Source organism: Thamnophis elegans, chromosome 6 (genome assembly GCF_009769535.1).
Source record: "Thamnophis elegans isolate rThaEle1 chromosome 6, rThaEle1.pri, whole genome shotgun sequence".
NCBI classification, from domain to species: Eukaryota; Metazoa; Chordata; class Lepidosauria; order Squamata; family Colubridae; genus Thamnophis; species Thamnophis elegans.
Window position 1 is genome coordinate 11,069,761 of NC_045546.1, and position 20,585 is coordinate 11,090,345.

General features: G+C 46.0%; 1 protein-coding gene across 4 annotated transcripts in view; it reads left to right on the plus strand.

Moving 5' to 3' along the window:
* The first annotated feature begins 1,069 nt into the window (after positions 1-1,069).
* The window catches only part of DEUP1 (deuterosome assembly protein 1), a 72,362-nt gene continuing 52,846 nt past the window's right edge, over positions 1,070-20,585 (plus strand). The window contains exons 1-4 of one of the 4 annotated variants that reach the window (XM_032220326.1): positions 1,070-1,402; positions 1,648-1,708; positions 13,212-13,383; positions 20,245-20,340. In XM_032220326.1, coding sequence (XP_032076217.1) covers positions 1,665-1,708; positions 13,212-13,383; positions 20,245-20,340 — 312 coding nt within the window. In that variant the 5' untranslated portion in view covers positions 1,070-1,402; positions 1,648-1,664. The remainder of the gene's footprint in view (positions 1,403-1,647; positions 1,709-13,211; positions 13,384-20,244; positions 20,341-20,585) is intronic. The other 3 variants (XM_032220323.1, XM_032220327.1, XM_032220325.1) reach the window with 3 other exon arrangements.

Below are 20,585 nucleotides of genomic sequence, written 5' to 3' on the forward strand. Positions count from 1 at the left end.
TAAATAAAGATAACTGAGCTGAGATGAGCAATGCTATTATTTCTGCAATCATTCCTGACATTAATATTTTTATCTATTGCTTTAGATCAGGGGTCTTCAAACAACAACAACAGTAACAACATCTAAAGCTGGCTGGAGAATTCTGGGAGTTGAAGTCCACAAGCCTTAAAGTTGCCAAGTTTGAAGACCCCTGCTTTAGATGTTGTTACTGTTGTTGTTCTTATATCCTTTGTATCCTTTCCGAATTTAGCCCAATATGTATGTTGCTAAGTAAGAAAATTGTTCAGTGAATTTTAGCCCATTTAACGACTTTTCCCACCCCATTTGTTAAGTGAATCACAGCAGTTCTTAAATTAGTAACACTTTTGTTTTAGTGAATCTGGTTTTCCCCACTGATTTTGCTTGTCAGAAGGTCGCAAAAGGGGATCACGTAAGTCCGGGACACTGCAACCGTCATAAACGTAAATAAGTTGTCATGCATCCGATGTAAATCACATGACCTTAGAGATGCTGCAAGGATCCAAAGTGTGCAACATGATCATAAGTCAGTTCAAACGGTCACTAAATGAATTGCTGTAAGTTGAGGACTCTTGTAAATCCAGAGTTGTTTTGCGCTTCCTCCAGTGACGGTCCAGGTAGTCCTCGACTTACAATAATTCATTCAGTGACCGTTCAAAGTTACAACGGCACTGAAAAAAGTGACTTATGGCCGTTTTTCACAGTTATGGCCTTCGCAGCATCCCCATTGATCGTGGGATCCAAATTCAGAGGCTTGGCCATGGGTTCCTATTTATGACCGTTGCTGCGTCCCCAGGTTACGCGACACCCACCCTCCCCCTTTTTGCGGCCTTCTGACAAGCAAAGTCAATGGGGAAGCGAGGCTGACTTCACAACCGGCGCAGCGATTCCCTTAACAACTGAGGCAAGGAAGGTCGCAAAGCGGAGCAAAACTCAAGAAAGGCTTCGCTTAGCCACGGAAATGTTGGGCTCCGTTGCGGTCGTAAGTCGAGGACTACTTGTAGTAGCCCCTCCCACTCTCGGACTCTCAAAGAGGACGGGGGGGGCAGGAAAGAGGCGACGGGGACTCGCAACGGATGGTGCAGCGATATTAGGCGACTTTTCTACCCATGGAGATTCTATGAATCCAGCGGCCCCGACGTGAGCGGCGTCTGTTTTGGCTCCGCCCCCTCGGGGGTTCCCCCCGGCTTGCCCCGTCGCCTTAGCAACGGGAGAAGCCTGCCGGCCCCGCCTGCAACTGCCGCCCGGGCCGAAGGGGGCGTGGCCACGAAAGGCGGCAGCCGCGGCGGGAGGGCATCCGAGATGCGAGGCGTCTTCCCCGCCTGCGTGACTAGAGCCGCGGGGATCCGCAGGTGGATGGGAGAGTCCTGAGAAGCCCCTCCAGGTGAGCTCTTGGACCCCCCCTCCCGGAAAGAGGGCGCCGAGGGCATTTTTGAGGCGCGCGCTCTGCGTATGCTCAGAGGACCTCTTTCCAGATTCGGAAATGGCACCTGTCAGACTCGAACCCGAGTTTTTTTTTTTGCTCCACCGAAAGTCTCTGGAAAGGGAAAGAAAGCTTGCTGTTCTCCTCTGCAAAAAAAAGGCGAACTAAACTTCCTCCCACCCCTCTGTTTTCCCGTTTTTAAACAGATCGGATCAAGACCAGGATGGAGAAGACCATAGAGGGGCTACAAGAACAAATGATGGCTAGGTAAGGTTCGAAGGACAGACCACGATTTGACCCTTTAAAAAAAAGTTACAGAGTTGGAAGGGATTTTAGAGATCATCTAGTCCAACCCCCTGCTCATGCAGGAGACCTATACAAGACAGGGAGCAATTTTGGAGCCTTTGGAGCACAGGGGGCTTATTTTAATTCCCTCCTTGAACCCTGAATTAATAAGGATTAGCACACATTCATTGAACAATGGAATAGATCAGTGATCTCCAATCTTGGCAACTTTAAGACTTGTGGACTTCAACTCCCAGAGTTCCTCAGCCAGCAAAGCTGGCTGAGGAACTCTGGGAATTGAAGTCCACAAGTCTTAAAGTTGCCAAGATTGGAGACCACTGGAATAGATCAATAGCATGTAGGAAACCCTTCTTTAAAAGGGCAGAGCTGGTGCTTATCTTTTCAAACTCCTCTGATCTTTTTAGAGAGTCGAATGGAAAACAGGGAACTTCAGATCATCGATAATGCTGGACAGCGTATTCAGAAGTTACGCTGCATTTCTTTGTAGCCGATTTTACCTGTAGCCAGTCAGAGGCTGCGAAAAGCATTCTTTTTTTTTTTAAAAAAAGGGTATATTTAAAACAACAAAATCAAGAAAAAGCCAACTGAAAAGAAAGGAAAAAATATATAAACAAAATAAGGCTACCACAGATACATAAATGATTAAACATTGTATGTACATTATTATTATTTTAAAAAAAATCATTTTGCAGTATACAAAATATTCAGGTGGTGGATTTTATCTGTAGCCTATTCAGACAGTGTGAGAATAAGGGCATTTGATGGCTGCTACACTTTAGAGGATGATTAATTAATGAATTGATTTTATTTATTCTTTTATTTATTTAGTTTGTCAAACACGTACGAGATAAAAGGCATAAGTATAAACATGGACATGAACACAGGAAATGGGTACGAATAAATGGGGACAGTAGTACAGGGAGGGTAGTAGGGGTGGGTTTCAACCGGTTCGCGACGGTCCCCGCGAACCGGTTGGTCGGCGAACCCGGAAGTAAGTAACTTCCGGGAACGGCGAAGGGCCGACCCACCCACCCGTGTTCCTTACCCGGTTTTGACGAGTTCTGCGCTTCCACGCATGCGCAGGACGCATACAGCGGCTGCGCGATCCTCCAGGAGCAGCTGGAGCATCGCACAGATGCTAGTACGCATGCACGTGCTGCGCGCGTGCACGAGGAGGACGCCGGCCCCATTCCAACCGAACTGGTTGGAACGGGGCGAGAAACCCACCCCTGGAGGGTAGGCACACTGGTGTGCTTATGCACGCCCCCTTACAGACCTCTTAGGAATGGGGTGAGGCCCACGGTAGACAGTTTAAGGTTGAAGCTGTGAGGGTTAGAGGATTTAACAACAGAGTCAGGTAGAGCATTCCAGGCATTGACCCCTCTGTTGCTGAAGTCGTATTTTCTGCAATCGAGTTTGGAGCAGTTTACCTTGAGTTTGTATCGATTATTTCCCCTTGTATTATTGTGGTTGAATTTGAAGTAGTCATTGACAGGTAAAGGACATTGTAGCAGACAATTTTGTGTACTACACTTAGGTGAGACCTTAGTTGGCGTAGTTCTAGGTCAGCGATGGTGAACCTTTTTTGGCTTGCGTGCCATAAGTGGGGGAGCGCAGGGAGGTTGTGCACGGGCGTGCCACACCCATAATGCAATGCGTGACACACACACCCGTGCGCATGCACACTACAAGTGCAACCCCCCATTTTTTGCATCCTTTTTTTGCCCTCCCCAGGCTCCAGAAGCTTTATAGGAGCCTGGGGAGGGTAAAAAAAGCCTTCCCCCCCCCCCAGAGGCCCTCTGGAGGCTTCAGGAACCTTCAGGAGCCTCCAGAGCACTTAAAACGACCCTCCAAGCAAACTGGAAATCCGTTCCCAAACTTCCGGTTTGCCCATAGGGCCGTTTTTTTGTGCTCTGGAGGCTTCAGGGAAGCTCATGAAGCCTCCAGAGGGCCTCCGGGGGGCGGGGGGGGGCTTTTTTCACCCTCCCCAGGCTCCTATAAAGCCTCTGGAGCCTGGGGAGGGCGAAAAATGGCTTTTAAAAAAGGGTGAACTCAGCTGGCCAGCACGCACAGGTTCACCATCCCGGTTCTAGGTTCCCCAAGCCCAAACTTTCAATGCTGGTGGCATAGGGAATTCTATTGTGAGCAGAGGAGTGGAGGACTCTTCTTGTGAAATACCTCTGGAATCGCTCAATTGGGTTAATGTCCGATATACAGTGTGGATCTCAGGCAGGCGAGCTATATTCGAGAATTGGTCTGGCAATTTAGTTAGCATACATAGGGTGGAGGTTTGTTCTCCGAGCTTGTGGGTTGGTTTCCAAATGTTTTATTACCAGGTAACATCTTCAAGAATTTAGGGGATGTCAGTGTCTGTGTTCTTCTGTTTATAAGGGATTCGTGGGGTCACTAGGTCTTCTGGTGGTTTCCTCGAAAGCAGTCAGATTGTGTGAAATATGTAATAACATGGAGGAACTAGATTCTAATCGGTAGAGATTGGGTTATATAAACTAGTATCTAAACTAATCAGCTCCTCAAAGTAATGCTCAACCATATAGTGTGAATTTCAACGATTATAATTTCCCAATGGGCTCAGTCTGCTGGGGTATCCTGGCAACTGAAGGCCAATTGGAAGAATCATTTGTTACGGCTACTTTTGCGCCTTGGTGGCGCAGTGGTTAGAGTGGAGTACTACAGGCTACTTCTGCTGATTGCCGGCTGCCTGCAATTTGGCAGTTCAAATCTCACCAGGCTCAAGGTTGACTCAGCCTCCCATCCTTCTGAGGTCGGTAAAATGAAGGTCCAGATTGTTGGGGGCAATAGGCTGACTCTGTAAAACCACTTAGAGAGGGCTGTAAAAGCACTGTGAAGTGGTATATAAGTTTAAGCGCTCGTGCTAGAAATAACTGCTTCCTAAAATATCAGAAAGGAATTGACTGGGGTCTTATATGGTGTAAAAACACTCCAATGCAGTAGTATAATTAATCTTAAAACGAGTTACATAAGGCAGGCATTACCGGTTAAATCTTGTCCCTAAGATGCCTTAGCAAGAGCCGAGGTGGCGCAGTGGTTAAATGCAGCACTGCAGGCTACTTCAGCTGACTGCAGATCTGCAGTTCAGCTGTTCAAATCTCACTGGCTCAGGGTTGACTCAGCCTTCCATCCTTCCGAGGTGGGTAAAATGAGGACCCGGATTGTTGTTGGGGGCAATATGCTGACTCTGTAAACCGCTTAGAGAGGGCTGAAAGCCCTATGAAGCGGTATATAAGTCTAACTGCTATTCCCGCAAATTTCTTTCTCCACGTCTGGTCCTGTTGCTACTGTACATCTTTTCTTCCTTTAAAAAGGTGATGCAAAGATTAGAACAGGTTAATGCACATAAAGTACTCTGAGCTCTTAAAAGCATCTTACAAACATTATCCCTTTTTTATTAATACAGTTTTATAAGAGATATATAAGGTATCCTTTTGGTTCCCTGCATTTTTTCTAGCCGTGATCTTGTGGTTCAGCCAAAGGAAAGAAAGAACCATAGTTCTTTCACAAAGTTGTTGAAAGTGACTTTTTTGGCAGAGCAGATAAAGAGGAAGAATTGACCACATGCTGGTTAAAAATGCACCATAAGGTAGATAAAAATGACTGGATGAACCAGATTGGTTTTTTTTCCATCTCTCCTGGCCCTGATTTGCTATCTTTGGTCTAAGGTAGGAATGGAGAAATCTGTGACCCTCCATGGAATATCCCAAATTTACCACCTCTCATTTAAAGATATTAGAGATATTTCATGAGAAGAATCCTCCATTCTTCTGCTCGCAACAGAATACCTTAGGCCCGTGATGGCGAGCCTATGGCATGCGTGCCACAGGTGACATACGGAGCCATTTGTTAGGGCACGCGAGGTGTTGTCCTGTCAGCTCCAGTGTGCACACGCACGCTGGCCAGCTGACTTCGGCCTTCTTTTAAGCGTCCAGAGGGCAAAAAACGGCCCTATGGCCAAACCAGAAGTCTGTTCTCGAACTTCCGGTTTGCACATAGGGCCAGTTTTTGGTGCTCCGGAGGCTTCCCTGAGGGCCTCGGACAGTGGAGGGGGAGGCTGTTTTCACCCTCCCCAGGCTCCTAGAAATCCTCTGGAACCTGGCGAGGGCAAAAAACTGGTCCATCACCAGGTTTAGGTTTAGGTTTATTAGATTTATATGCCGCCCTTCTCCCAAGGACTCAGGGCGGCGTACAACATTAAAAGAAACACATAATACAAAAGTTAAAAAAAATATTAAATAGAATATCTCAAACCCAATTAAAATTGACAATGACATTTGTCAATTTTTAAAATTGACAATGACATCACCAGCCAAAAGAGAGGGGAGGGCGGGGATCGCACGCACATGCGCACAGGGGAATCACACGCATAGCATTATGGGTGTGGGCACGCCAGCGCATGCCCCTCCCTGCGCTCCCCCCGCTTTTGGCACATGATGAGAAAAAGGTTAGCCATCACTGTCTTATGCCATCAGGCTTGAGGTTTTGGACTTAGATGACTTAGAACTACGCCACCTTCAGTCTGACCTAAGCGTAGTACATAAAATTATCTGCTACAATGTCCTACTTGTCAATGGCTACTTCAGTTTCAACCACAACAATACACCAGCACACAATAGATACAAACTCGATTGCAGAAAATACGACTTCAGCAACAGAGGGGTCAATGCCTGGAATGTATTACCTGATTCTGTGGTTTCTTCCTCCAAACCCCCAAACTTTTACCTTAGACTGTCTACTGTTGACCTCGCCCCATTCCTAAGGGGTCTGTAAGGGGGCGTGCATAAGCGCACCAATGTGCCTACTGTCCCTGTCCTAATATTCCCTTGTATCCGTATTCATTTCATGTATTCACAATCATGTTTTTACTTACATCTGTTATCTAATTCATGCTTGACAAATAATTAACTAAATACAAATAAATAAAAAAGTCTTATCTGTATAGGCATAACATTGTTATGCTAATAGTTCTTTTTCCTTTGCATCAACTGCTCAATATTCTATCAGCATTAAGTGTCAACAGTTGTTGCAAACTTTCCTCTTTCGGGATCTTTACCATAAATCCTAGCTTTGTTATGTCAATGTACACGTATTCCTCGATCAGTGGTGGTTTGCAGGCGGTGTGCCCCAGTATGGACGTACCGGAGCCAGCCCGAAGCACTGGATACCGTTCTGTTCCAGTGCTCCAGAGGACCCACCCGCCCGCCCGAGCTCCTTACCTGTGTTTTAAGGCTTCTGTGCATGCGCAGGGAGTGTACAGCGCCTGCGGACGCTCTGCGGAGTAGCTGGAGCGTCATGGAGCATCACGGAGGCACTGAGACACATTCGCGCACTGTGCCCGTCCATGAGGACGCCACTGGGCCCGTTCCAACCATACCGGTTGGAACGGGATTTGAAACCCACCACTGTCCTCGACTTACAAACATTCATTTCGTGACTATTCAAAGTTACAACGGCACAAGTGGGCATGAGTCTTGCTGCTCTGCTGGTGGCTAACAAAATGGATTGTCCTCAGTAGTGAACATGAAGTTGAAAGGTGAATGTTGCAGGGACAGATAGCAATAGCAATCATTCTTAAACTTATATACCGCTTTACAGTGCTTTTATAGCCCCCTCTAAGCGGTTTACAGAATCAGCCTCTTGCCCCCAACAATCTGGGTCCTCATTTTACCCCCCTCAGAAGGATGGAAGGCTGAGTCAACCTTGAGTCTGGTGAGATTTGATCTGCCGGCAGCTGGCAATCAGCAGTAGTAGCCTGCAGTACTACATTCTAACCACTGCACCAGGAGTGCGTTGCTTCCAGCATTACTGCCAGTTCGGCGCGCTAAATTTCTTGTGCACGCTTGCTTCAGTAGTGTGCATGCCGAACGCAGGCTCTGCGCACGTGCACGTTTGCACCTAAAAAGGTTTGCGCATGCGCACAATGTTAGAACAGGGGAAAAATACATTTTTTGCAAAGAAGATTGTTCAGAAACAAAAATCAAGATGCCGGTGCCGACAATAGCACTGGTTCGGGGCATGGCAGGCTGAGTTACTATCGACTCGGCCAAACCATCTGTCGGCTGTGACCAGGGGGGCATTTGCCCAGGTTCGCCTGGTCCGCCAGTTACGACCCTACCTGAATCGGGAGGCTCTCACAACAGTCACTCGAGCCCTTGTGATCTCTAGGCTGGAATACTTCAATGTGCTCTACATGGGGCTGCCCTTGAAGTGCATCCGGCGACTGCAGTTAGTTCAGAATGCGGCTGCACGAGTGATAGTGGGCGCACCACGGTTCGCCCACATAACACCCATCTTCCGCGAGCTGCACTGGCTACCTGTTGATCTCCTGGTGCGCTTCAGGGTGCTGTTGACCATCTTTAAAGCCCTTCATGGTAGTGGATCTGAGTACTTGAGAGACCGCCTTCTGCCGATTACCTCCCTCCGACCGATAAGATCGCACAGACTGGGCCTCCTCCGAATCCCATCCGCCAGTCAATGTCGACTGGCGACTACACGGAGGAGAGCCTTTTCTGTTGCAGCTCCGACCCTGTGGAACGATCTCCCCATCGAGATACGCACCCTCACCACCGTCCAGGCCTTCCGCGCAGCCCTCAAGACCTGGCTCTCCCAACAGGCCTGGGGATAAGTCTTTAATTTGCCCCACCCGAGTGTTGAATGTTGAATGCAAGTTGTGTTTTTATTACTTTATTTTGTTCACATATTGTTTATTTTGAATTGCACCCCCTCCCTAATGATTGTAAGCCGCCCTGAGTCCCCTCAGGGAAAAGGGCGGCCTATAAATCTTAATAAAATACTAAATACTAAAAAACCGGGCCAAACCGCTAGGAACCCTTCTTTGCACTGCATCACTATGGCTCTTGATAGTCAACTCCACAACGATACATACAATACAAATACCTCTCTCAGGAATTTATTACTCATTGATAAAACCTGCTCTGGGCCTACAAAAAATACCTCTCTGGGGGGAAAAACTGTTAGGTAAGCTCCACGTTGGGAAAGCGAGTACGTTCAGCGAAGCATTGTGAGAGCTGTGTTGGAGAACACATAAACCAGCATACAGAGACACTGCAGTTTAAATAGGCTTTTACTTTCTGGAAATAGAGGTATCAGAGTCCATCAAACAGTCCAAGTCATACACAGATAAGACAGTCAGTCATCAATGACTTTCAGTTAAGGGATAATCCAAATAACATAATCCAGTATCGTATAATCAGTTCAAAAAGTAAAGTTTGCTAGCAGTTGCAAAACTTACAATAGCTCACGGCACTCAGATCAGATCAGCCCAGCATCTAACGAACAGAGAGCTAACAGTTGTTCTGGCTCCCTCTTATGGCCGATTGAGGAAAAACAGCAACCAATCACATTTTACAGCATGATTTAAAGAAACAGGTACAACATGATTTATATATTGCCAACCCAACCGTTAGATTATATTCCTAACATTGAATGACTTAACATGTTTACACACCTTTGTGTAGTTGGGATTAATGAATATAAATAAAATTTACAGATGATGGCTCATTTGGATGAACCAGAAAAACTGGTTTATTTTCCAGAATAAATGCTGGCTGGGGGATTCTGAGAGTTGGTCCACATGTCTTACACTTGCCAAAGTTGGGAAACACGACTCCAAGCCATAATGTAATTGCTTTACTTTTCAGTATTGCATGTTCTATCTGTGTTCCCAGCCAATTGCTATTCCAACCAGGGTTTAGCAGAATATATTTGCAGGATTCCAGTCTGTAAACCAGTATTATCCCAGAGCTCCCTATTAGAAGAGTAATGGGAAATTCTGGTTTAAATGAGAGGTTTGAAGCTGGCGTGTAAAGGGACGTGTGATAGATGGATGACATGTTTCCACTGCTTCTTCATGGCTAGCTGAGCAACAGTTTAGCAAGGAAGACCCATTAGATTTGAAATAGCCCATTACTTTTTAGTGAGGCTTATTTCTAAATAGCCTTACAAATTGGCAGAATCTAGCAGATAAGGACAGAATTTGGAAACATAAGAAGAGCAGATCAGATTAGTACCTGGATATACAATACCACAATAAGTTGGAAAAAAAAAAACCTCCCATATTCTTCTAAGAAAAAAAAGCATGTAGACATTGAGTAGAATTTAATGACACTGTAACCATCATAAATATATATGAACTTGTTGCCCAGCATCTGAATTTTGATCATGCGACCATGAGGATGCTACAACAGTTGTAAGTGTGGAAAATAGTCATTAGGCATTTTTTAAAGTGTCCATGTAACTTCGAATGTTCACCAAATGAATAGCGGCAAGTTGAGGATGAGATGAGATTTCAAAACTTCTTTAGATTTTGAGTGCACTGCTGTGGCCTCTCGGCCGCAGCCGAATCAGAGGAGGAGGCATGGGAGACAGGTCGGCATCAAGGCAACCTGAGAGCTCCAAAGGGGAAGAGCAGTGGTGGGTTATGACCAGTGTGTACCGGTGTACAGGTGTACCGGTGCCTGCCGGGAGCACCAGGTATGGTTCTGGTACAGTGCTCTGGAGGGCCCACCCGCCCGCCCTCACTCCTTACCAGTATTTGAAGTTTTCGGGACTTCCGTGCAGGCGCACAGAGCGCACGACGCCTGCGCAATGCTCTACCGAGCAACTGGAGCATCACAGAGCATCATGGGCGGTAAGTACGCATGCACGCGTTCATGTGGTGGGCACCCAGCCCTGTTACACCGTACTGATTGCACTGGGATCCGGAACCCACCACTGGGGAAGAGGGAGTGGAGCTGGCAGAGAGAGAGAGACAGAGGCGGAGCCTGGGCCATCCATCAGATGGAGAGTCAACAATCTCCAGGTCTGGAGGTGGCTAATGAGGAAGAGGATGAACAGCTGAGTCCAGTGCCTGACATGCTGATGCGCAGAAGGCAGAGGAGAGGAGAGCAGTGGAAATATATGGGCTAATCCTGGGGACAGAAGAGGCACTGCTGCTAATGAAGCCCCACCCTAGCTCTGGGGGATAAAAGGCAGGGGGCAGCGATGAATAGATGTGGCAGACAAGTATTCATCTTCTAGCTGGCCAGATTTGTTAGCCTGCATTGAGAGAGAAACCTTTTGCCGGGGCTGCCGGCATTCCTAATTAAACAAATATTTTGAGTTCACTTTAGGGGGTTTGTCGAGTTTGGGGAGCTGGGTCAGAACATATACTTGAGAATCTAAGGAGGTCCTAGAGCAGTGTCTCTCAATCTCAGCAACTTTAAGATGCATGGATTTCAACTCCCAGTATTTTTCTTCCATAAAAACATATTTAATCCCCTTGGTTGACTTGCAACACATCGCAACCCAGAATAATTGAAGTCCACACAGCTTCACGTTGCTGAGATTGTGAAAGTCTTCTAGAGATTTATACAGAAAACCACAAATACGCAAATCATATTGTGTCACTATTACAGACGCAAAAGCCAATCAGCCTGTTAATTAGCACCCTAACGCTTGACACTGAAGAATTTAAGATTTCATTTATTAGGCTACGGAGCCACGATGGGGCTAACTGCTTTTCATTAGGAGGGGGTTTTCTTAATTGACCCTCATTAGCCGCTGAAATTACTTTCCAAACCTGGTCAAAGAAGGGGAGTTTTCTTTTCTTTTCTTTTTTTTAACTCTCTGGCACGCATAAACTTGCTAATTAGGAAAAGGTTTGCAGTTTGATCATTTACCCCCGTTCCCCTCCGCCCCCATCAAAGGAATCTTGTTGAAAAACATTTTTAATTGTTATCTAATTGGGCCACTTCCAACGCTTTCATGTAAATGGTGGGATAGCACATCATCAAGATGAGATTCCGTGAAGTTTGGGATTATTTATTTATTTTCCTGTCAAAGAGACAACCTTGACCTATTACAGAAAGCCCTCCACTTACATCCACAATTGAGACCAGGATTTTGGTCATAAGTCTTTGCGGTCATAAGCTGGGTCCCTATTTGACCAGACTTGATTTTACAACTATTTTGATGATCGTCATTAAGTGAGCCCTGTGGTTGGTAAGCAAATCGCATGGACATAAGTCCGAATTCAGCTTACCCAATGGGTAGTTTTTGCCATGTGAGTGTGGGATGTTGCATCCCTTTATAAATGCGAGCTGATTGCCAAGTGCCCGAAATCTGGTCACATGATCATGAAAGTAGTATGGCCAGTGATGGGATTCATTTTTTTTTTACTAAAAGTTCTGTGGGCATGGCTTGGTGGGCGTGGCAGGGGAAGGATACTGTAAAATCTTCATTTCTTCCCAATCAGCTGGGACTCAGGAGGCAGAGAATAGATGGGGGCGGGGCCAGCCAGAGGTGGTATTTACCGATTCTCCAAACTACTCAAAATTTCCACTACCAGTTCTCCAGAACTGGTCAGAACCTACTAAATACCACCTCTGGGTGTGGCAGTTGTAACTTTGAGGCTGGGTCATAAGTAACATTTTTTAAAAAAATATGTCGTAATTTCAAATAGTTGTTAAGCCACTGGTCATAAGTCAAGGATTACCTATAGAGATTTAATTTGATTGAAATTTTACCTGCAAAGTTTCTTGGTGCTTAGTCCAATTCTATGCATTTCAGAAGTAGTTTAGTTTAGCTGATCTGTGCATGACTTTCTCTCATGTATGTTGGGAAAAATGCCCCAAATCAAGGTTATTTGCAAATGAGTTTGTAGAAATAGTATCTTGGCATTTCCCATTGCAACGGTCAAGTAACTTACAAAGTGGAGGATCCATTGGGGGGAGGTGGCAAAAGGTAAGGGGGGGAAATCTCACAGCCAGATGATGCAGCTGTGTGGATAATCCCTTGGGGAACAAATTACAATATTTACTTTTGTTTGACTTAATGGCACCCTAAAGCTTGATCTGAAAACATCATCAGGGGATCTAAGCGTAGAAATGAGCAGTGTCTAAATACAGGTAGTCCTCAACCTATGACAGCAATTGAGCCCAAATTGTTGTTAAGTGAGCTTTGCCCCATCTTTCAACATTTCTTGCCATAATTATTAAGTGAAACATGGCAGTTGTTAAGTTAATAACACGGTTGTTAAGTGAATCTGGTTTCCCCATAGAGTTTGCTTGTCAGAAGGTCGCAAAAGGGGATCACATGACCCTGGGACACAGCAACCGTCGTAAATATGAACCAATTGCCAAGCCTCTGGATTTTGATCACATGACCATGGGGTGGCTGCAAAAGTTGCAACTGTGAAAAATGATCCTAGGTCCCTTTTTCCAGTGCTCTTATAACTTTGATCACTAAATGAATTGTTGTTAAGTCGAGGACTCCCTGTGTTCTTCCCTTGCAGAGCTTTTCCAAAGTGCAAAAAAAGAAAAAAGAAAAAGACAGAATAACGGAGAGGGAGAGTTGCCATTTTCCGGATAAAATATGGGTTTTGTACACTTTTTCATTTGCTTAAAGAATGAAACTAAATGGTTGTTTTTAGATCTATCCCTTGTGATGCTGAACTTCAACAACTCATGCACCAGATCGACATAATGGTAAACAAGAAGAAACTGGAATGGGAAAAGAAAATGCAGGGATTGGAAGCAAGAATGACTATCCGGAATGAAGAGTTAGCAAGTGCCCAGAGCAAATTAGATCAGAAAGGCCAAGAGGTAATGTTGCATCGTTTATTTTGTGACTATTGCATTGAATGGGTGGGTCTGCATCAGGGGTGGGTTGGTCGGCGAACCCGGAAGTAAGTAACTTCCGGGAACGGCGAAGGGCCCACCCGCCCGCCCGCGTTCCTTACCCGGTTTTGATGAGTTCTGCGCTTCCACGCATGCGCAGGACGCATACAGCGCCTGCGCGATCCTCCAGGAGCAGCTGGAGCATCGCACAGACGCTAGTACGCATGAGTGCGTGCGCTGCGCGCGTGCACGACGCCGCCAGCCCCGTTCCAACCGAACCGGTTGGAACGGGGCGAGAAACCCACCCCTGGTCTGCAATCATTTGCCTTAGATGTTTTCATACAAGATGAACAGAGGCCAGCCTGATTAGTTGCAGGATAGAAGTCCAGAGCAAGTCCCAGGCTTGTAGAAGAAGTAGATTGGGTAGCCATTTTGCCTTGTTGTTGTCAAGGAAACAACATGGACCAGGAGTGTCAAATTGGCGGCCCGCGGGTCAGATGTGTCATGCACAGGCCATGCCCACCCCAGCTCCATGAAGGGAAAGGCGTCATGGGATATGTCACAGCTACATAACACGACAGGTTTGACACTCGTGACATAGACAATACATAGTACATAGAAGAAGATCTTAATTCATGAGGGACGTTCTCTTTTTGATACTTCACCCCCGTCGCTATCTTATGCCCAGTAATTTTATCTGTGCTGAAATCTACATCTTAGCCTTGTTATGCAGAAAAGACGACTTCAGCAACAGAGTGGTCAATGCCTGGAATGTTCTACCTGACTCCGTTGTTACTTCCTCAAACCCCCACAGCTTCAACCTCAAACTTTCTACCATGGACCTCGCCCCATTCCTAAGAGGCCTGTTAGGGGGCGTGCATAAGCACACCAGTGTGCTTACCCTCTCTGTCCTCCTGTTCCAATGGTGGATTCCAGATCCCGGTACAACCAGTACAGTGCAACGGGGGCCGGCGTCCACCACATAAATACGTGCAGCATGCACGCACACACACGTAGCATGCGCATGCGTACGTACCACCTGCAATGCTCTGTGACGCCTTTGCAACGCTTCAGCTGCTCGGTGGAGCGTCGTGCAGGCGCTGTACGCTCCGTATGCGTGCATCGAAGCCCCAAAGAGTTCAAATACAAGTAAAGAGAGCGGGTGGGTGGGCCCTCCAGAGCACCGTACCGGAATGGTACTCGGTGCTCCCGGCAGGCCCCGGTACACCCATACCAGGGCGTACCGGTCGTAACCCACCACTGTCCTGTTCCCTTCTATTTGTATCCATTTCATGTGCTCATGTCCATGTTTATACTTATACCTGTTATCTCATACATGTTTGACAAACTAAATTAATAATAATAAATAAATAATAATATACTCCATAACCTCGGGAGTGTTTAGTAGGGGTGGGGAACTATGACCTTTAAAGGAGAAGGTTTGTAGCTCAAGGTTGGAATCAGCTTGTTTGTTCTCTTGCAGATGTTTCATTACCCCATGCTAGTGCTTTTCCGCTGATGACTAGCACTGGCAGACTAGACCAGCACTGATGATCTTACCTAGCTTGGTTCAGGCAGGAAACCATATACCATTTCAGACAAGTGGTTGTCCCATCTCTTCTTAAAAACTTGGATTGGATTGGATTTATTATATTTATATGCCGCCCTTTTCCCCGAAGGAGACTCAGGGCGGTTCACAATTCAGTCAGGGAAGGGGGTACAGACAGGGGATAAAAAAACGAACATAACAATACACAATTTAAAACACACAACAACCATGCCATTCGAGGAGGGGGGCAAAAGCTCTTTAGCCCCAGGCCTGTCGGAACAGCCAGGTTTTAAGGGCTTTGCGGAAGGCCTGGAGGGTGGTGAGGGTTCGAATCTCCACGGGGAGCTCGTTCCAGAGGGTCGGAGCAGCCACAGAGAAGGCCCTCCTCCGGGTGGTCGCCAGTCGACATTGGCCGGCGGATGGAATTCGGAGGAGGCCTAATCTGTGGGATCTGATCAGTCTATTGGAGGTAATTGGCAGCAGGAGGTCTCTCAAGTACCCAGGTCCAATACCATGAAGGGCTTTATAAGTGACGACTAGCGCCTTGAAGTGTATCCGAAGACCAATAGGCAGCCAGTGCAGCTCGCGGAGGATAGGTGTTACGTGGGTGAACCAAGGTGCACCCACGATCGCTCGGGCGGCTGCATTCTGGACAAGCTGAAGTCTCCGAATGCTCTTCAAGGGCTGCCCCATGTACAGCACGTTGCAGTAGTCCAGTCTAGAGGTCACTTCCAGTATTGAAGCACCCACAACTTCTGGGAGCAAGTCGTTCCACTGATTAATTGTTCTCACTGTCAGGAAATTTCTCCTTAGTTCTGGGTTGCTTCTCTCCTTCATTCGTTAGCATCCCTTGTTTCTTGTCCTGCCTCCAGGTGCTTTGGAGAATAGCTCGACCCCTTCTTCTCTGTAGCAGCTCCTTAGATACTGCTATCATGTCACCCCTAGTTCTTCTTTTCTTTAAGCTAGACCATGTAGGTGTCAGGCCCGCTGCCATCTTTTCTTTTGGGTCTTTGGCCTGGCACAATTGCTATTATTCTGCGATGCATTTTCTATTGTGGGAAAATGGGAGGGGGGATTGTAAGGAGTCACATACTATGTAGCTGCAACAAAAATTTTTCTAGAAAGCCAATGTCATCCTTTGTCTCTGCACCTCTGCACCTGACTGGAATTGGTTGGGTGGAAGCTGCCAACATGGCAGTGGAAGATTGGACCATGTGATGGGCTTGTGGGTGTGGGGCAGGGGTGGGTTTCAACCGGTTCGCGGCGGTCCCTGCGAACCGGTTGGTCGGCGAACCCGGAAGTAAATAACTTCCGAGAACGGCGAAGGGCCCAGCCGCCCGCCCGCGCTCCTCACCCGGTTTTGACGAGTTCTGCGCTTCCACGCATGCGCAGGACGCATACAGCGCCTGCACGATCCTCCAGGAGCAGCTGGAGCATCGCACAGACGCTAGTATGCATGCATGCGCCGCGCGCATGCACGAGGACGCCGCCGGCCCCGTTCCAATCGAACCGGTTGGAACGGGGCGAGAAACCCACCCCTGGTGTGGGGGCAAGATCTTGAACTTTCAACTGGGTGGGGAAAACCAGGAAGCTTTCAGATTCGGGTTTTCCCAGATGTGCCAACATGGCTCTCTTAATACATTGGAACTTAGAGCAATACTTTGCCTTGGATTCTGATTTACTTTTGGATGCTATTTGGAACCCTGTTAGTATGGTTTCATTAAGCTAGCCCACTTATCATCCGATTGTTTTCTGTCCCCCACATCTGATACAGATGTTGTTAATCCGATGATGTCTGAGATGGCATGATTCTTCTAGTTCATGTCACTCTTGGGTCTCAGGCAATCAGGTGAAGTATTAGGAAGTCTTTGCCCAAGGACAGCTATTGGTAAGCCAGGATTCATACCCTGGTATCCTATGTGAAAAGTGGCTCTCTAACCACTACACTATCCAGCTGGCGCAGAGAGTGAGAGAGACAGACATACAAGCATACAAACCAGGGGTGGGCTTCAAAATTTCAGCAACAGGTTCTCTGCCAAGTTGCTGGGTCGGCATGGCCATGGTGGGTGTGGCCTAGTCAGCCTCCTGCACCACTGCAGGGAGATCATTTTCGCCTTTCCCAGGCTCTGGAGGCTTTCCTCGAGTCTCTGGGAGGGCGAAAACTGCCTACCCCAGAGGCTCGTATTTCCCCCTCCCCGAGCCTCTGTACGGACCCTGCACTTAACTTGCATCCAAAACAGGTGACATGGAGATTCCTGGGAGGGGCAGGGTGGGGTGGGTGGGGCCAGCCAGGGGTGGGATTTGGAGGTTCTCGAACCGGCCATAACGTTAGCTACGGATTCTCCCAAACTTGGGTGAACCCACCCCTGATACAAGCATAAATATTGGCCTTCTCTTAGCAATATTTCCTTGATCTTTCTGGAATTTTTTTTCTGTTTTTGTTTTTTGAACTTTAATAGACCATGTATAAAATGTTCCAGAACAAAAATAGTATATCCAGGGCCTCCTACCTAACCTTTGTACATGGATTGCATTCATACCTAACGGATAAACCATTTTAAAATAATGCTTTTGTTGCACAAGCTGTGGAGGCATAGAATGCGAAGCCGTAATGGGTTCATGCATCATGCTGAGCTGAAGCCCGAGAGGAACATAATGTAGCAAAAATGTGTGAACCAGGCAATAGAATAAATATAACTGATATTTTGCATTATTTATCCTCTTTTCAAAAAGATAGACTCTACAAAATAATTAGGTTTTCTAACAGAGCAGGTTGGAAGGAAGGAAAGGCGTTGTGGCGTTCTGCTCAACAGTGTTTTGTGCAGAGTGGATGGGGCTGCATCAGCATTTAAAAAATGAAAAGTGGAAGCCTCCTAATGACTTCTTTTGCCTGCAAAGATATCTGTCTCAGCTTGCTCCCTTCTGATAATAATTAGGATTTGTATGTACCAAGATCTGGATCAAGTTAGAGATGGCCAGATATTTGTAATTCCTCAATAAAATTTTTGTGCACCAGAAATGTACAAATCAGTTTGAATTCTAAATCTATTTTTTTCTTTCTTCCCAACCATCCCTAAACCCTGTAAATAAAATTATGACTCCTGTTTTCTTGTAGCATCTTTTTCTTTCCTCTCACTGTTGTCAGCTTCCAAGTTCACTTATAGTTTCTGTGAAGTAGTTCCAATAAATCTCTTATATTACAATTTGAAAGAGTAACCCACAACGTCTGTTTCCACCCAATTGCATTTGTAAATTCAATGTGTCCATCTCTTATTGTCTCAAGAGGGATTTGTTCATCTTCATTAGTAACTCCTAGTTCTAGCAAAGTGTTAAAAAATTCAAGCCCTTCACAGGCCCATAAATCAGATATTTTCTTTAAAGTAGGCATCTTGTGCTTTGATAATAAGACTTCAGGGTTTTGTTTTACAGCTGATAATAAGACAGCTTTTCCACCAAGTGGTTCTTTCTATTGACCTTTTCAAAAAAGAAATGTTATTTCTTTCCATTTAAATATTTTTAATCTTTCCATTTTCTGCAAGACAAGCAAAAGTCAGTAAAATTCTCAGACATTTCTAAATAACAAACACCACCAAAGAGAAACACTTAACCGTATTTTTCAGAGTATAAGACACACCTTTTTCCTGCAAAAAAGAGGGTGAAAATCTGGGTGGGTCTTATACACTGAACACAGCATTTTTTGCCTCCCGAAACCCCGCACCCTTTGCAAAAATGGACGCACAGAGGATTTGAGAGGCCTGCAAAGTACTCCCGGGGAGGGCAAAAATGAGCAAAAAATGGGCCATTTTTTGCTCGCCTTTTCCCACCCAGCCCCCAGGAGCACTCTATAAGCCTCCTAAAGGCTATGCGTGCCCTTTTTTTGACAAAAAACGGCCCATTTTGGGGAGGTCTGCAGAGTGTAAAAACTTTTTTTTTAATTTGCCTCTTCAGAATCTTGGTGCATCTTATACTCCGGTGCATCTTATACTCCAAAAAATACGGTACCTATATCTGAAGAAAGACTTTTTTTTTAACTGAAGACGAAATTATAATCCGAAATTGTGTTTTCCAATCTTGACAATTTTAAGATACATGGATTTCAACATATCTGAAATTTTCAATGCAGGCTGGAGAATTCTGGGAGTTGAAGTCCGCATATCTTAAAGTTGCTAAGTTTGAGAAACAACCAGGGGTGGGATTCAGCCGGTTCAGACCAGTTCGGGAGAACCAGATATCAATTTTAATCTGGTTCGCCGAACTGGTAGTTACAAGGACCGGCTGACCCCGCTCACCCTGCCCTGCCCTCCCAGGAGTCTCCACGTGGCCTGTTCATCATGCCAGGTAAATACAGGGCCCACGCGGAGGCTCTGGAAGGGTGAAAAATTAACTTGATGGAAGAGCCTGCCACCCTGTCACTCAACTCACTAGCCAAAGTAACCACCATTTCCATGACTCTCCCGAGGATCAACAGTCTGGAGGACAGATGGGCTGATTTAAAGTTTCCTTCTTAAATCTGGAGGAAAAAATAAATCCAATACTCCCCCTCCCCCTCTTAGTAACTGTAGGGCAAAGCAATCTGTGATACCATCTCCAGTTAAACATCCATTTTTCCCCACTGGGAGCTTGAACCAGGCATGGGATTCAGACGGTTCGGGCCAGTTTGGGCGAACCAATAGCTCCAATGACCAGTTAGGGAGCGAATCTATTCTTTCTGACAGTTAATTGGGCCCACCCACCCACCCCTGCGATTTACTTACCTATATCCTCTCGCGCGGCAGAGCAGATTGCCGTGCCACAACTGTGTTACTCCCCAGAAGTAACGTGGAAGGTAAGTTTTGTTAAAACTGCACACGAGTGTGTGCAAAGCATGCGATCACCGAACCAGTTGTTAAACCAGTAGGATCCTACCATTGCCTGCAACCCCTCACTTTCTTCTTTTAACCACAGTGTTATAAGTCAAGATTTTATCAGGTTGTATTTGGAAATCCCACAGAATTTTAACCAGTTTGGTGTAATGGTTTAGGCTTCAGACTAGAAACAAAGAGACTGTGAGTTTATTCCAGACACTAAGCTAGCTGGATGATCTTGGGCCTATCACTTTTTCTTTGCCCTAGGAAGGAGACAATGGCAAATCCCTTCTAGAAAACTTTGCCGAGAAAACTGCAGGGGTTTGTCCAGGTAGCCTCCAAGAATCAGACATAACTGAATGGAAGAAAATTATTCTCACGTAGCCCAGTGTAGGGATAATTTCGATATTGGATTTGTTTCAAGGCTCAGAATAATGTCCCTTTCAAATACAGGTGGGCTTACTCAGACAGAAGCTGGACAGCTTACAAAAGTCGAAATATGAGATGGCTCAAAATTACGATGCCCAGCTCCAAGCCTTGAAAATCCAAGTAAGGAAAAAGTCAGATTCCTATTTTACAGTGCTTGAAATATTCCAAGGTTAGTTTAGTGATTTGGAAAAATTATTACCTAATTTTACCCGTCCTGGGGGATTTTTATTCGTGGAATGAAAGAGGTCATGATGGAATCCTCATCAGCATTTGGGTTAATAATTTTCTACTCACCAAAATGTCGGCTAAATTTATTCTTTCCCCCCTCCCTCCAAAATTGGACTGAACTGTTTTTATCTATGGAG